The following is an 18,298-nucleotide window of genomic DNA, read 5'->3' as shown; positions in this document are numbered from 1 at the left end:
GATTTTTGTAATTTTTTTTTTTCGTCGATCAATATTTCGAATTTTCGTTTCAGCCTGCCATACTCGTTCAGCTCTGGTCTGTTTAGTTTTCGAGTTATTTCAGAATTTTTCTTTTGAATTTTTTTTAACTCGCTTTCAATCGCTTCATTAATGGTGTTCAGTTCTTTTATCTGTTGCTTGATCTTATTGACCCCAGCTGTTAGTTCTTGACTATCTAAATGTATAACTAGTTTATCAGAAGGCGTCGGAGTTTTTTCCTCGTTAAGCAAAGTTATTTTATCATATTCCACTTTTAAGGAGATAAGTCTATTGTTTAAAACTGAGTGATTTTTTTTTTCAACCGCTAATTCAATTAGTTTCATAAATTTTTTTGAACAATCCAGTATTTGAATCTCATCGACTCTACACAAGTTATTTTCGCTAACTAGTAGCATCAATGGAGCATAGATGTTTTTTTTTAAGTTCGCAAAAGAACTCTCGACCAACTGAGTTATATGTTTTAAACTTTTCAACGAGTTATTGACTTCTGTCGTCAAATTATACGTCAAAGTACAAGGGAACGAAAACAATTTTAAATACGACGTTGACCAGTTGGGAAACTTAGTAGCCATGTTTTGCTTTATGATTACTATATGGTTCCGTAGCTTTTTACAAATCTTCTCAAATGATGCACGGGTTATCTCTACGTTATTTTCGTAAAATTTTTCGCTCTGGGTTTCCAACAATGTAAAATATCTCTTCAAAACGACACGAGAAATGCTATCTCTTGATGAATTCTGGTTAAATTCGAAACAAACTTCCACATAACCGCTAGAAACCGGCAACTCACTACCTCGATGCAAAACATTTTGAGCTGAGAACTCTTTTTCAGATTCATTTATGAATAAAGATATTGCATTTATCAGTGTTGACTTCCCCGTGCCATTTGTGCCCGTTACCAAGTTGATAAACTCAGACCAGTCAAACCTTGTTCTGTTTTTATACGATTTATAACCTGATAATTCTATATATATAAATTTTATCACCATGAATTACATGTCTTAATTAATGAATAATTCGTTCTAAGCACACAAAAAACTAATTTAATATTTTAGGGTCAGAGCCCAAATCTCCTTTACTCGAATTCGACTTACACAAACGGTCACAACGTCTCCATAAACTATCAATAAACCAACTAATTAATAGATCTAGCCTTTTGCATAATAGTAGGGTTTGATTTATTTATTTGATTTCTAAAAAACAAAAGTTTTGAGTAGTTGGCACTGTACGCAAAACTGTTGTAGTTTTGTGATTTACGCGGCACAACTACTATGGCCTCGTTTTGATTCGAATTCATCAAAACAACATCGAAAACGCCTTTTTTGACTCTTTCTCTGATGACTGTACCTGGGCTAGGGTTGAAAATTATTGAGTATTTCCAAGTTATAAATGTCATCAGAAAGTAAATCACTACAATTAAAAATCCAGTTTGCGCGTACACTGAGGTAAATAGTATGGAATAACTAAAGTCTAGTCCCTTCAAAAAGGAAGTGGCGTAACAGCCTAAGACGAAAGATCCTATATTAAGTATCCAAGCTTCCACGATTAAATAGTTAATTCCGTGCGTGAAGGGAATCGGAATAATGTTCGCAATCATAATCGTAACTAAAAGCGCCTCGATACCCAAACTCAACCATGTTGAGTTTATTGACGATGAATAAGTCAACCCTGTTGATGAACCCAACTTGTATAATAAAATGAAGACCAAGAACGAAATGAAGAAACTGACGAATGTGTAAACTTTATACCTTCTAAAAGACAAGTACTTTGACTTTTTTTGACTATTATTAATTGGGTAGAGTGATGCACATTTTACAAACAAATAAGCCGGAAACGGTTTGTCGTATAGCGCTATTGCTAAAAGAATCCAAGGAGTAAAAGTCACATTGTAAAATTGATTTAACAACGGATGGTACACGCTCGATCCAGATGCTCCCGTTGCTATGCTAAGATAGAAGTTAGCAAAAGCGAAAATGAAACTTTTGAAAAAGCTCAAGTAGGTTAGATCAATATTTTTGCGATGAAATTGATGTCCATAATAAAGTAAGAGTTTTCTCAGATAGCAGAAATTTGGTATCGAAACATCGCTAATTCTAGCCGCCTGAGAACCATCTAACGACTGTATTCCCACTCCAACATCTGCCTGAACAATCATACTTGCATCGTTTGCACCGTCTCCCACCGCTAAACTCGTTAAATTTGGTTCCGGACAATACTTTTTACACTTCTCGATTAATTTGGCTTTTTGAATCGGCGTGAGACGACAAGCTATGACTGATTTGGCTAGATAGGCCAACCCAAAAAAAAATTTAGTCGTTTCTTCGTCAGACAGAATGGCAGACAAACTGTCGCCGTTAATTGTAATTGATATCGAGGTATACTGCTCGACAACGTTGTTAATTTGCTCGAAACTACCCGTGGTATTACTTTTGGAAGACAAAGAATCAGGAGTGTTTATTTCAGAATCTTGTTGATCCATAATCATACTAATCTTCTGTTTAAGTGTCTCTTTAGAATTAGTTTTACACAATACGGACGAGAATAAGTGAGACGAACTTTTATTTTTCTCACGAGAAGAACTATTAAAATAACTTGTATACACGTTTATCAGGTAATTTATTTCTTCTTTCTTCAGCTTGTGCTGCTGAATTTTGCCATTTATTGGAGCATTTACCAAAATATTCTCGGGAATGTTCGCTAAAATTTGCAAAAAATCATTTGAAGACATGTACCTGATTTTTTTATTTTCAGTAGAAACAATTTTGGCTTGATCGTCAAACTCACTTTTGGAAGAAAATAATTTTGAGCCTTCACCGTATTCTAACTTTGACTTTGCCTTTCTAAGTTTGTTTGCACTTTGGCAAACGAAATTTTTGGTCTTAGCGTCATTTGATTCACCCGAGGTGGTTTTTTTTAATTCGGCCAGCTTACCAAGGTTCAAAAATGTCTCATCTTCATCCTTTAAAAAAGCAATAGAGGCTAGCTGACCAGCAATAATAAATGCCATCGTTTCTTCCATTGTTTTTCTAAGTTCGTCCAAAGACGAGTCTACTAACATGATATTATTCGTTGTCGGCTTGATGATACTCGAACTTCTTGCAATTGCTAAAGCGGTATCTACTTTATCACCTGTTAACACCCAGAATTTTATGCCTGCATTTTGAAAACTTTGAATAACTTCAGGAACATCGTCGTGCAGTTTGTCATCAATACCGGTGCATCCTACATATTCTAGAGATTTTTCTAATGAAGAATAAATAGACTGGATATGATCTTCCACACCGTTTGAAAACTTTGCTTCCATCAATTTCTTTTGGAACTGATTGAGTTCTTCACTAGATATAATCCGATAAGCAAGAACTAAAGTCCTTAAACCTCGAGAAGCTAAGTCACTGAGGTATTTCTTAGCTTTAGCTTTTTTTTGATGGCTGCTTTTTTCAGTCAAATTAGACAATATTGCCGAATCCGCACCTTTAGTTAACAACACGGTGTTCATTTGATTGTCGACAGTTATAACACTCATGCATTTTCTGAAACTATCAAACTCTAATATTTCTATTACTGGAAACAACAGTGTAGGAAATATAGTAAAATCGTTATACTCCGCTTCTTTAGATTGAACATAGTCGAGTTGCTCGTAATCTAAAAATACTGGCAATAAGTTTTTGCACAAAATACAAATTTCAATTGTGTTTAAATTTGGTCTGTCGATAAACTCAATTCCAAAGTGTTTCGCCGCAGCGATTATTGCCAGCTCGTCAGCGGAACTTGCGTCATGGTCTATTTCATTTGTATATTCCGCTTTAGCAAAACCAATTTGAATTCCAAATTTTTTTGGATTTATATTTACAGGCTCTTCTGTACGAATGAAATTGTTTTTTTTTTTTGGCAGTAGTGTGTGACAAAGCGCTAATATCATTAAAAATCTTTTGAACACTTCTTTATTAATTTTGTTTTTCATATACAAAGCTCTAATGTAACTAGCATCAAAGTTAACGTATACATTGGGGTTTGTACGAATTTTTTCAACGTTGATTTGAGAGTGAAAAGCACTTTTTTGCTGTAAAATATAAAATTTTCGCTCTAAATTCAAGAGATATTTCAGACTCGTAAATGACTCGCGACCATCTGTCTTGTTATTTTCTGGAAACGCATTATCACTAAATCTATTATCCTTAACAGAACTGAATAATTGATCTAGTTCGCTAGTTGAATCGAACCTTGGATCGTTCACGTAAAAAAAATCGTCGAGAACGATTCCCTGCAGCTGCATAATGTTTTTTGTAAGTGTTCCAGTTTTATCTGAAAATATATGTGTAATATTCCCCAAATATTCGACGATTGATAAATTTTTTATTTCAATGTCTTTCATTTCCTCATCATTTTTTAAATGTCGGTGTTGGCACGCTCTCAAAATTTCAATTTCAACCACAATCGATATTGGTGTCATAGTACTAAGCGAAACTAGATGTCGTAAAAAGGAGTATCCAAACGCTACCGCGTATCCAGTATAAGAATTTCGTAGTTCAATAAGCGACCCAGTGTTTAAATACCAAGCATGAGTAAAGGTACTAATTATGAAATAAACATACATAGACGCTGCGAGCGTGCATAAAAGAATCTCTAGCACAATTGAAAATCTGATACATTTGCCAATCAACAAAATTAATAAAGATTTCTTATATCTAGCCTTATAAGTATTCTGAAAAATCTTAGTTTTGTTTCCAGTATAAACTACTAAGCCGATTGCCTTTTCTGTTGCAACTATTTTGGTCCCTCTAGGAATAAAATTATTAAAGTCGACTCGATAAGACTTGACTGCTTTTTTTGCCCATTCCAAGTAAGGTTCACCATTAAATTTTTTTTTATTAGACCTGCGATCTTTGATATATTGAATAGGTTTGTACCAGCGTTTAGCGCGAGAATTTTTTGTATTGTAAACTATGTCAGCGTTAGAGCTTCGTATTTGTAAAAATCCATTATTATCCAAAACATCCACGCCATTTTTTTGCGCTGAAGAATTATTGTCCACTAAGGGAGTAATACTTATGCGTGCTCGAAAACTAGATATAACACTGCTAACAACTGAATAAACACATCTAATGTCGTAGTTAGCAATCAAATTATTAGAAAAGTCTGGTATACAGGACTTCACTTTAATATTCGATTCGCCATCAAGTTGTACTGTGTTTATATATACTGCATTACTGGGTTCTGAAGAAATCAAGAGTACAATGTCGGCCGGAACTTCTTGGTCTTGATGCAAACAAATAATGTCGCCAGGTTTAAGTTTCCAATTTTCAATCAACATCCATTCTCTTCGATTTGAGCACAGCTTGTATATCAACTTTTGATTTTCGATCTTATCCATTCTGTGTCTTTTGATTTCTTCCCATGCTTCTCGTATCACAGAAAGTAATACAACAAACATAAGAGGAATGAAGTTCAATACTTGGTAGTTGGTTTGTTGCAGTATGGGAAACAACTGGATGAAGTTAAAAAACAAAAAAATGACGTTTAGTTCTGTTTTTAAACTTAACAATATCAAAATGAAAAACATATTCCAGTATTTGAATTTTGCAGTAGTTATTTTATTATTCCATGAATGTAATTTAGCCTGCACATTACCAACGGTATAAGGTTGTACATTATGTAAGGCATAAATTAATAAATAATCTGGATTTCTGACTTCTTCTTCTAACATATTATGAGCTTCTTCGTCTTCTCTCTTTTGGCAATTGTTCAAATAATTAACCATTTCTGGGTTGAACGTACAGACAGAAGAAGAATTAAATTCTTCATTTTCATTAATTATGAAATCAAAACCTTCAGAGGATCGAATCAGATTGTTGTTAACATGGACACAAGGCATTGTAATAGTTTCTACATCCAACGATTCATCTTGAATGCTACCCACATTATTCAAACTCGCCTTCCGATCTGATAAATCAGTTTCTAGAAAGTTCATAAACTAGTCATATGTAATACGCAAGAAATCTAATATTAAAAAGTGTGATAAATTTTTATAACGAGTGTTTGTGACGTCATTAATGTTCTAAAAAAGCACCATTATTTTTATAAATATATGAAAAGTAATAAATCCAGAAATAATGATTACAAAAACTCGGTGTCTAAATACTGTATAATCGAACTAAATGCTCCGTTTATTTTATAGAAAACTTACGAGTTTTCCGTAAACTTATTTTTTTATGAATAGTTATTCTCGCAGAAGTGTGGAAGCAAACCAAAGTGTTGGCTTAAATCATATTGTTTTTAAATATGTGTCACCAAACGGATGTAGTGGTGATCAATATCCAAAACGTCGCAATATTTTATTAAATTTTGACGTCATAAATTTAAAAAACAGAAAAATAGCATTTCATCAAAAACAGTTGCTGAACCTGAAAAACAAAACTATAAATCAAAATACCAACATTGAATTAGTTTTGTTAGAAATTAATAAACTAAAAAACTCACAAATCATAGCATGTTGTAACAAAAATAATGAACTCGGCTTTGTTGTCGTTCACGATGATATAATTAAAAAAATATTAAAAAAAAACTGTCAGTTTGCAAAAATTATATGTTTTCAATACAACATTAGCCAGCTTAACCACATAAAAAATCAATATGTAGTTTGGAGTTTGCTTCAGGAATTAGTAGAATAATCAAACTAAATTTAAAATGCAAACAGAAGAAGAGACCGGGTTAGAGCTGTTTGAAAAACAAATTCTTGCCGACATAGACGAAAGTTATTTATCAATAATTAAACAAAAGGTAATCGAACTCTCAGACAACAGTCCAATAAAATTGTTGTACAATGAACTGAAACAAAAAAAAAAAATATTTCCGCCAGTTGATAAGGTGTTTCAAGCTTTAAGACTGACTAAGTTCAATGATGTCAAAGTAATAATTGTAGGTCAAGACCCATATCATGATGAAAACCAGGCCAATGGTTTGGCGTTTAGTGTTAATAACGGAACGTGCAAATTCCCTCCCTCACTCAAAAGAATTTTGAGAGAAGCATGTGTGACCGATTTAAATAACGGCGATCTTACGAATTGGGCAAAACAAGGAGTTTTACTTTTGAATTCCATATTAACTGTTCAAGCACACAAAGCTTTTTCTCATCATTTCATGAATTGGGAAAGTATCACAAACGGCATAATCTATAGCCTAAGTAAAGACACCAATGATCGAAGTTTGGTGTTTTTATTATGGGGCGCGAAAGCTCAAGAAAAGAAAAAATTTATAGATACAAGAAAACATTACATTGTGCTTAACTCCCACCCAAGCCCACTCTGCACGAAAGGCGATTTTATTGGGTGTAGATGTTTTCAAAAAGCGAACGATTTTTTGATTGCGCAAGGATTAAAACCTATAGACTGGAATAATTCTAGCATTAGTGCCAATAATAATCTTTTTAATAAGCAATCAAGTGAGCAAGCCGCTTTGTATGAGAAAAAAGATAATTTGGATCAGGTTAACACTAATGGTTCAGAAGTAAACGAAAATACGGTCATTTTGAAGTTAAACACTCCAGATTATTTAACGGCTGTGCTAAATCCGCTAGCGTTTCCCGTTAAAAAACTAGTGAAACGTAGATTTAACGCATGTGTTGCTTTTAAATAATAATAAATAATTTATTACTTTTTATTTTATGTTGATAAAATAGCTTGAGATTATTAGAAATTTAGCTATACAAAGTAAAAATGGACGTTCAAGTGAAGTTTGAACGACCAAACGTAGTTTACGACAAGGTCGACGTCCGATTTAAAAAGTATCAGCGTCTTTTCAGTATTACAGATGACGAATTGATCAACTATTTCCGAAACTTCGTTAGGGACGCAACATCAGCTGTGGTTGAGCCCAACAGCTCTAAAGGTCTGCAATACTACGACACGTTCATTTTATCTTCAAGTAAAGGAAATGAACGAGGTACTTTTTACATTATCACATTTGATTCGTCAGGGTTAGAAGTAAGCAAGGTACACCTAAAAGGACGAAGACAGTACTCGTTGAAAAACCATGTTTTTTCAATTGAAGAATTCAACGAACGCCTTCCTTATTCCAACGGAATTAAAGACGCGCAGGTAACTGCAACGGAGTTTTTCGACTGCATTGCTATGTTTGTGAGGGAATTTATGATAGAATGTGGTGATTTAAATTTAGATTCGGAAACTGCAGAAGAGCGCGCATTTTCTTGTGGTGTCAGTTTTGGGTTTGCTTTGGAGAAATATGACCTTGAAACAGGTACATTGATAGATTGGTCTAAAGGTTTTGAAACAGGACGCGCTACAAACGATCCAGTGGAACGATCTGCCGACATAACCGAGTTTTTGATTGCAGCATTTGAAAGAAAACAAATACCACTGGAAATTTCGACGTTGACAAATGACACGCCTTCGGTACTTATGTCCAGCAACTACTGCAATGACAGCAAGTCGCCAAGATGTACAATAGGAGTTTCATTAAGTGACGGAATTAACTTGTGCTACGTTGAACGCGCCAGTAAGAGACACGGTTACACAGGTTTTGTGTTAGTGACAGAATGTGGGTCTTACACAGCTTTCAAACGTAACATTATTGATTTGCAAATTGATTGTTTCGACAGCAACAAAGGTAAACAGCTTGCTGAAAAAATGATAGCGGGGTTGTACATTCCGGAGTTGTGTAGACGAACATTACTCCGCATTTTCCGCGCAGACAGTCCAGAATTGCTTTGGTCGTTTGGTGTCTTAACTCTTGAGGCATGTTGTGCGGTAGCATACGACGAAAGTCCGAATTTTGAGCAGGCGCAACAAATGACTGCCATTATGCTTGACAAAAAAATAACCGATTTAGAATCATTAAAAATCATTCGAGACATCTTCAGAGTGGTACTCACGCGTTCAGCTAAGCTGTTTTCAGTTATAATCGCCGGATACGCCAGCATGTCTGGTAAGCTACAGCCAGCCGTTGGTGGCGTTACAATAGGTATTTGCGGAGAACTATTTGCAAATCACCCCGAATATCAAGCAGAAGTCAAGAGAAACCTTGTCACGTTACTCGGGCCAGTAATCAGCAACCTAGTTCATTTCCACGTCCAGCCAAACGCAACTACAATAGGAACGGCCGTACTCGTGGCCAACGCACAATCGCTAGGCAGTTTCAGATCTTATTCGTTCTTTTAAGACTTATAAACTTGTGTTTTTAACCTTTAATAAATATTTGAAAATCTTAGTTTTATAATGGTATATATCGTTTTAAAATCAATAAACGTCTAGATGCCGATCAAGAAGCTTATTTGAGCCTTAACAAATTTCTCACTGGCTACTCAAATAAATAGTTCGAAAGGTGCGCCGTTGGAAAAATTATATCATCTTTATGAATAAAAACGCAGCACTAATTCAAGATACTGAGTTGATTTGGGTTATTGAAGAAATTGAAACAATTTTGCATCTCAACGAAGAAGAAAAAATTCATATAATCAATGTATTGTTCTCTAACTTCATCAGGACATTTGTAAATTTGGAGAGATTTCTTAAAAGCGACAACACAGGTATTTTGCATCCAGTTATTATCAACGCTTTACGCCTAGCTGTCAACGATCGGAATGCGTTTTTAGACGCCCAATGCCGCGACGACTTGGTCATTTCAGTGGCCAACCCCAAGACGTTTTTGCATGGCGCTGTTTTCGTTCACAGACTCGTTTTAGGCAACGACCAAACAAGTGCTTTTATAGTGCAAACCGTTTGTCTAGACGTGACAGATAAAATGCCTGTCAAGGAACTGTTTAAGCTTTTGTCGATCCACTTCAATATCGAGCCACACTTGCTGCAAGTGTTTACAGAGAACATGCTGGAGAACAAACTTGGCCTAATTAATGCAATTAACAAAGATGAAGAGTTTATATTTCAACAATGGAAAAACTCTCTAGTGATCCTTTCCAACCAAACATACTGTAAGTAACTGCGCACGCACAACAATAATTTTTGTAGACAACGACTATAAAGTCAGGACGCTCGATAGTTTAGGCATTCACGCAGGAAGCGAAATTTTCGTGATACCTGGATATATCAACGACACTACGGGTTTGAAACTAGCTATCGCACTCACATCAAGTTTGAAAATGAAAGACTCCAGTATTTTTATTCGAGTACCGCTTCCAGAAGAAATTGTTAAAAAAATTAATAATTTCACAGCTAATGACTACGCACCTGAACAAATATATGACGAAACAAATGACGATGTCTTAATTGAATCCCCTAAATCTAGAAAAAGCGAGTTAGCTCAAAGACTCGCCGAAGATCAGTTTTCACAAGAACTGGTAAATTCGACTTATAACTCCGATTTCTACGGACCTGTAAATGCACGTTTCAACCAAGGAAAAAATAAAAACTATAATTATCCTATTTGATATTGTAACACTGTTTTTCTCTGATCTGCATACAAATTATATTATATACGCTAATTCTTTTATCTCGTTATTTAGTCTCGTGAAACCAAAATATATTTCCCCGTCAAAAATTTAATTTTTTTTCATGTCAGGAGTATGTTTTTGCTAGTTACTCTAAAATATGAGTCTTCGATATCTTGTGAATTTGCAGCCGCCAATGTCGAAGAATTGTTGACTTACCTTAAACACCAAGCTGAAATTAAATTTATCGACCGTGTAATTAATGAAATTGGACTTGTTGTTAATGTTTTGGACCTTCATATCAAAGAAACTCTGCCGATTCAAAGTTCCAATGACGGACGGCCGTGGTTTAGACAGGAAGCCGATCTCATCGTATTTAAGCCGTCGGTCAATTCCATTCTAACCGTCATCATAGATTCTTGTGATCGTACGGGCATAAACCTGCGAATTGCGAATTTCAAAAACATTAAAGTGCCTATTGAGTTTTTGCCAGCAAACACTCAATACAACGACGAATACGAAAATTTCATCTGGAACTACGATTCAAAGACGCATTTAATTTATGAAAAAAATCTGATTTGCAGAGTTAAGGTAATCGATGTTATTTTCAATAATGATAATACCGAAACCAAAACAAACTTTGCTCCCATGTCAATCTTAGTAAGTTTTTCTATTCTGAATATTCTTAGGGTTCATTCGACGATTCGGGATTGGGATGCATCGATTGGTGGTGATTTTAGTGCACAGTTTCAAATAATACGTTATTTCCCTCTATTTATCACGAAAAATTCTTCACTAATTTTGTTTTCTTCTGGCTTCTTCACGTTTGAATGGGCAAACGTCGATTTAATTAAATTAGCCAACTCTACATCTGTTAAATTGGAATTCTTGGCTTTCAAACAATCCGTGGTGACATGACCCATATCGCCGCAGAATCCACAAACGAGCTCAACCTTTTTGTACGAAACAATATTGAGATTCGGACAAGTGAAACTGTAATGCCCAAGTTCTCCACATGCTGTACACCGGGCAGTGCTCTTGTTTATTGCCATTCCAGAAGCGGTGTTTATTAATTGGTCAGTGTTTGAAGAAAGCGAAATCAGTTGCTTCAAACCTTTTTGTTTGTATTCGTTATGTATAGGGTGAGTTGGATCCAGCAATGGGTCTAATAGCTCAACAGCTTTATCTACTTTTTCAATAGTGTCCGCAGTTATATGAATGTGCAGAGGCATTTCAGCCTCTAATAACGACTGAATATCAGCTTTCCGCAAATCACATTGACTTCCCGCGCCTCTAATGCTAATTTGCGCGCCAGACTCAAGCTCTAAACGCTTGTGATTACAACCTTTTGGTCCAATCAACAGCCCCATGAAATTATAATCCGGATATTCGTCTACAGGAATGATAATTCGGCGTACTCGCCGCTGGTTTCTTAGTTCTAAGCACGAAGCCAGAACCACATTCTTCAATTCCAATTGGTTCACAACTCGTAGCTGTTCATCTAACCTGTGTTGCCTCAATAAGGTTTCATTCTTCGTGTACTCTGAACTGTTTGTTTTCAGATTCTTATAAGAAAACTTGGAGTCGCATAAAATCGAATCCATCGGATCGTTAAACGCCAATTCTTGATTTATTTCATCAAGTCTCATTTGTAACATCATTATATCGACTGATTTTTTATCAAATATTTTAGGAACGTCCGCTATTACAACCGGAACGTATTGGTCCCTGTGCGTTATATTTGTGTTATGTTCGTTTATCGTTTCATATTGCTGTGAAGATTCCCACCGTGTCTGCAGTAAAGAAGCTTTTTTTATTCGCTCAAAAGGCACACATTCATTTGCGATTGAATATTTACTCATTTCTAATTACTTCACAAATAAATTTTAAAAACATTCATTAATGATCTTTCTCAGCTCAAATACAATATACTAAATAGTTATAACGTAACTTAAAATCAAACGGTTGAGCTTTGCAGCTAGTCTAATAATTATTACACCATATTAATTATGCTCTAATTATAAGATAGAATTTCTTTCGCGAAAAAAAATTGCGATTAGCTATTGCACGTAAACTATTTTATCATATAATAAAGATTTGACTTGCTCAGACGAACGTAACCAGTCAGAAAACCTTGTAGTTACTAATACAAAAACTTTCTCTTGCGTAGTATCGTCTGCGTTTTTCAGCATTTTAAATATTTTTTCCAAGACTTGCTGACCTTTTCTCCGCGATTTTTGAATTGCGCTGACGTACTCACGTGGTAACGCTAGATCATTAGATTTTGTAACCGATAAATCACACAAAGTAAACTTAGACAATGGCAACAATGTAGCAGCACAAATTATCTTTTCGCTTTCTTCGCATGCAGACAGGAAAAGAGGAGTTTTAAATGAGTTAACAGTATTTTCGAAGATTTTAAATTCGGTGCCTTTTAGCTTTTTTAAATGGTTTTCTATAACTACGTTAAATGGAGCAAATTTGAGATTTTTAGTTTCATTTAAGATCATTGGTTTCGTCATTGTGTTAACAAATAGCGTCGTATCATGCGTTTTTGACAGTTCTAAAAGCGTAGCACAACCATGGACAGTAAGGTTTTTAGAATTTACAACTTTGATTTTCCCCTTAACTACTGAAAAAATAAACGCGCAACCATTACAATTGTTGATGACAATTTCTTTAACTGCATAAGTCACGAAAATAGTTGAACGACGACAATTCATGAACAACAGCAGATTTTTTGAATTCGAGCCTCCGATTATCTTTGTGCTGTTTTCAAATGAAAACATTTTAGTAATATATGAACTAGAATTTATAGGAGCGTTTTTCAAGAGTTTGTGACTTTCTACTTCATCTATGAAGTTTTTTGAAATAGCTAAATCAACTGGGTTGCAAAGATCAAGTCTGAACGCTGATTGCAAGATAGAGTCTAAATCTTTTATTCTCACAAAGTTATCGATCAAAACCGTTTCTTGCACAAGCAACTTTTTTATATAATCTTCAAATTCGCTACATAAATGGTTTGGTTTCAAATTGACGCCAGAAAAAAAAAATCCTAGGTATTTTAAATTACTAAGCGGAAACGTGTTGCTAGTACAAGTTTTAAAGTTAAAATTGATCATCATAATGATTATAGGTAGTGCGTTTTGAATCTCTGCAAGCAGAGATGTTAACAATTCTTTTTTTTGTTTGGTTTCAAACATAAAATTTGCTGGTCTAGGGGTGAGTGCCGTGTTAAGAATTCTAGGCGTTAAAGTATTAGAACTCCCCATTTCGATAAAATTGGGCATCTGTTGCGTTGAAACAGTTACTTCGTCTACTGGTTTATGGAATTGATTAATGCGTTTTTTCAGAAACGATAAATAAATTGAAAGCAAAAAATATCTAACTTCAACTGAAACAGTATAATATAAATTGTTATACAACTCGCCGGCTTTATTTTCATTTTTTATATTTTGAAGGCGAGTAAGTGAGTTTATTTTAAGATTCTTTGTTATTTCAATGTCAGGCAACTGTTTAAATTTGATGCAGTTTGAAAGTTGATTAGTTTCCTGAAGGTCTAATAAAATATGCACTAATTTGAGCCACACGATTTCTTTTGTTGCCGCATCTATTTCAAATGCCGTGGAAATGAAATCCATCCATTCGTTATACGTAATGAACAAGGGTTTGTTGGCGTTTCTCCGTAAATTTAGCGTATTCGACACACAGGAAGAACCCAAAAATTTACTGATGCCACTGTCTAAATTAATTTTGCTAAATAAATCTATTGAAATACTGTTAATCAAGTCTCCACACCAGTGAAGAAATAAGGAATCATTGATCTCTTGAGTCAAAGAAACCAATAAATCATCGATGACATCTAATCTTAATCTAAAGTTCATGTTGCTAAAAAATTCTTTTTTTTTACATTCGTTAGCGCGCATCTCAATAAGTTATCAAAAAAATAGTGCTCCACACGAAACTCAATCGATCCATAAATCAAAAAAAACTTGATCAATTCCAAAAATCATGTACGCAAAATACAGTAATCGTCGACAAAAATAATATTTGTACAATTATAAAAATGTTTTTTTTTATTTCTAGGGCCAATTAGTTTAGCATCTAAACAGACTATGCAATATATTTGAGACTTTTTTTGATGACAGCATAGCTAGCGAAAATGATGCGTGAATTGAGCTTATATAAAATTGCAAAGTATCAGGACTATTACTGTAAGTTAAATTTAGCTACCACATGTCGTAGACAGCAGAATTGTTCAGAGTTTTTTGGAGTTAATCGAAGAAGTTCGCAGCAGTGATTTTAGTGTTTTGCAACTTATGTTGGACAGTGAATATAAATTTGGACTCAGATCTGGTTTGGAGTCTGCAGACGTCAAGGTGAAAAAACTAGAGCTAGAAATCAATAAATCTAAGTTAATCATATGTAACCTGACACAAGAGCGATTCATATTGAAGGCGCAGTTGGAAGACACAAAAAAACATTTACAGGCGACAATGGCGATGAACGATTCCAGTTTCAAGTTTTCAAAATCACTGAATTTTGCTCCAGAACCACATTTTTGTTCGTTGTCGACACGAGCGAGTGTTCAAATTTCTTCAAATGAGTACGAGTCTGATAATAATTAAAATGTAATGTGTGACTAAAATTTATAAAGTGTACGTGCTACTCTATCTGCCATAGAAAAAGAGAACGAGCTACCAGTCACGTTTTTGTTTTAAAAAAAAATAAATTTAGAGATGTTTTATATTTTTTAGGAAACCAAATTAAGTGAACAGAAATTTATATTAATTTATACACTCAACGCTATTTTTTGTGTTATTAAAATAAACTAAAGTCATCACAATGTTTCTAACGACTTTTTGTTAGATCTTTGCGCTGCTTTTTAGCCTGACAATACCAAAAGTTATTTGTTAAACTTGATGCAGCTGTTTTCTTATCTCAATACGTTTACTCTGTATCTGTTCAGATATGTTTTTTGCGTTAGCTTTAGTTTTATAACGGCGGGGATATCGCTGTTTTTAAGCTATATTGTTCTGAGAATATTTGTAATTATTTTAATTCCTAATCTGCTGTATTTTGACCATTTAAATTTCAACGTCTACAGATATAGAGAACTGCGACACCCGTTTTATATCGTGGAAATACCAGATAATATGATTGTTCCAGAACTCAGAGCGGTACACAGCTGCTTGAACGCAGCCATTCCAAGCGATGAATGTGTCGACATAATTAATAATTACTATCAGACAATCAACAAGCTTGGACTCACTCAATACAGTACTGACTCGCTGCACATAATAGATAGAAACAACCAGCTACAACACAGTAAAATTACATGGCTTGAATTAGATCAGAAGAGCATAGATTCTTGGAGATATGAAACTATTGAATTTTTAGCCAAGTTTTACAAAGAACCTACTATAAACACATACAACATATCATTGTATTGTTATTCTGAAGAAGGTAACTTAAAAGGCTTTACGCAATTGTCTGTACAAAATAACTATAATAGTGTGTTTCACAAGCATTTTTGCGCCACCCTAAAAGATGCAGTGCAAATGATGTTTTCGTTTCTACCTATCGACATATTCATCAGTTCACTTTTAAACAGGGGCTGGTGCAAAAACGTTGTCACCCATAGCCTTGTTTTAGAGTCAAACATTATCAAACCCAAAAACATTAAAGATAAAATAATCCAGTATTTACTTGAACTTTTTATCAATGAAGAACGAACAATTCTCAAAAAAATAAATAAACCTTGTGTCACGTACGACACTAAATTTATAAAGATTTTAGCACCGAAAAACACAATAGAAATGTTGATTAAATACAAACAACATTCTGAAGGCTTTTCGAAGTTTACGCAAAACTACCCTTATAGCTTCCCATTCGCTATTAGCGTTATAATATCAATATTTGTCTTTTGGCTAAGCTGTATTTACTGTGTCTCAGTTGTGTTATCCAAGCCTACGTCATATAAAACACGAAAGTTTAAACCAAACAAAAAAGACACTTAGCTATTCTTTTTTTGTTTTAATCTACTCAAAGGCTTAAGTCGCTTTTTTTCTTTAATTTGTTTATTAACCTGAACTACAGGTTTCACTGAGCTATTAATCACATTAGAAGGTTTACCTACCACTTCATTATTAAAATTATCGTCAGTTTCTTTTTTCGACGAAGTATCTACTGGCTTTATTACGTCTAAAGTAGCGTCTTCTTTTTTTATATCTATATTTTCATTTAGTAAAATATCAAACCATTTCGATTCAATTTTCTGTATTTCTTCGTTTTTAATGACTTTGTTTTCATTTTCTGTAAACCACCAATCACCCTTTTCAAATATGTTTTTATATTTTTTTGTTCCTATTCGCAAGGATTGACCTAGGTAAGATTCTCTTTCAAAAATTTTTTTGTTAGAAATCTCACTCCAATCGACGTTTTGCTTTTTCATGAACTACTCAATGACTATTTTCCACATTAGCAAGCAATCATATCTTTTTCATAATTATTTTCAAACCAAAGCGTTAATAAATAATTAGCTAAATTTAAAATATTAACGCCAATCAAATTAGAATTTTTAATGAATAATCGGATTGCAGGAGAGTTAGGAGCTACGTACACATTTTCATATTTGAATAGCTTGTTAAAAACAACTTTTTTCAATTTTAGAAAAGGCTTAAATATCAAGGATTCTTTCCAACTAGCTGAACTAGATGCAAAGAAATCGGCCATCACAGAACTTACCAATTCACTCGTTTTTAAAATTGTATCGTTAAATTCTGAAAATTCAAGCTGGAGTAAAGATCAAATTTTACAATTGCTTACGTATGTGGTCACAAACATAAATAAATCCAACCTAGACATGCGTAAATATATAAAAACAGTAGGTAAAAATTCTTTAAAAGAGATAAGTAAGTACTTATTAAGATCCCCGCCTCCTACGGCTCGAGAATATTATTTTAAAACAAATGTTTAACGAATTACAATTAGAAGTGTTTGTACAACTCGATTAGCATATTAATTTTTGTTGTGTCAATCGGTGTCACACAGTTATTTTCTTCTTTACTTAAATAAAAAAGCAAGTTACTGATAAAGCCTTTTATTGAGGATCGCGTTTTTTCTGGAATATCCGTGTATGTTTTCAATTTACTTAGGTCAAGCTGCAACAGTTTACTTACGGTTTGAGCATGTCTAGATAAATTGGCAAGAAAACGTGCTGCAAGTAAAGGAACGTTACCCCACGGCGGAGAGATCAAGCAATACACCTGATTAACGGTACTTAAAAATGTATCCGTAAAAAAAAATATTTCAAAAACGTCATCACTCAAAACCATAATTGCCATAACATCAAGAAACGGTAGTATTTGGCTACGGTCCATTTTTGTGAGATAATTGTTCTTGCTGAAGAAAGCATCAATCAGACACGTGTTATAGCGCTTTGCACTTAGTTTTTGTTTAGGATTTTCCCTGACGTCTTGAGCCAATGAGACAAGCCTTCTACGATTATTTACGTCAATAACATCGGACATTTTTTCTATTACTTCACAAGCCTTACAGAATGAATTTATATTAAGGAAACTAACTGTTGAGTTAATTTGTATTTTTGCTTGTTCTAAAACGGTCGGTTTGGTCGGGACGCTTAATGGAGCTTCGGGTAGCTCGTCAGAATGTGTTTTAGATTTTTGCGCTTGAGCTTTTGTCTGACGAATAAAATCTAATATTTCAGAAAAGTGATCCAAAGGTACATTATATAATTTGCAAAATTTTTCTGTTACAATTGTTTCATTATCAAATGAGTTAAAAGGAAGTTTTACATAGCTTCTGTCCGGAAGTTCTACTTGAGCAACGAATTCATAT

The 18,298-nt window shown here is 34.2% G+C and overlaps 1 protein-coding gene across 1 annotated transcript; it reads right to left on the bottom strand.

Annotated features, from left to right (window-relative positions):
• Positions 1-1,826: 1,826 nt before the first annotated feature.
• On the bottom strand, positions 1,827-5,350 carry LOC142597996 (uncharacterized). The gene is made up of 5 exons (XM_075734981.1): positions 5,086-5,350; positions 4,260-4,503; positions 2,971-3,374; positions 1,956-2,322; positions 1,827-1,896 (listed from the first exon to the last, which is right to left on the bottom strand). Exons 1-5 carry the CDS (start codon positions 5,348-5,350, stop codon positions 1,827-1,829), a joined length of 1,350 nt encoding a protein of 449 aa, XP_075591096.1.
• Between the last annotated feature and the right edge of the window lie 12,948 nt (positions 5,351-18,298).

Source organism: Dermatophagoides farinae, unplaced genomic scaffold (genome assembly GCF_024713945.1).
Source record: "Dermatophagoides farinae isolate YC_2012a unplaced genomic scaffold, ASM2471394v1 contig3, whole genome shotgun sequence".
Lineage (NCBI taxonomy): Eukaryota > Metazoa > Arthropoda > Arachnida > Sarcoptiformes > Pyroglyphidae > Dermatophagoides > Dermatophagoides farinae.
This window is presented reverse-complemented; position numbering and strand designations above follow the sequence as displayed.

Bases quoted from the DNA above. Each gene is read 5' to 3' on its own strand.
- LOC142597996 (XM_075734981.1), bottom strand. From the start codon at position 5,350: ATGTTGATTGAAAATTGGAAACTTAAACCTGGCGACATTATTTGTTTG. The intron at 2,323-2,970 runs GTAAGCTGGCCG...TGGCCTATCTAG, and splicing joins TGAGACATTTTTGAACCTTG to CCAAATCAGTCATAGCTTGT. The intron at 1,897-1,955 runs GTACCATCCGTT...GGATTCTTTTAG, and splicing joins GGAGCATCTGGATCGAGCGT to CAATAGCGCTATACGACAAA.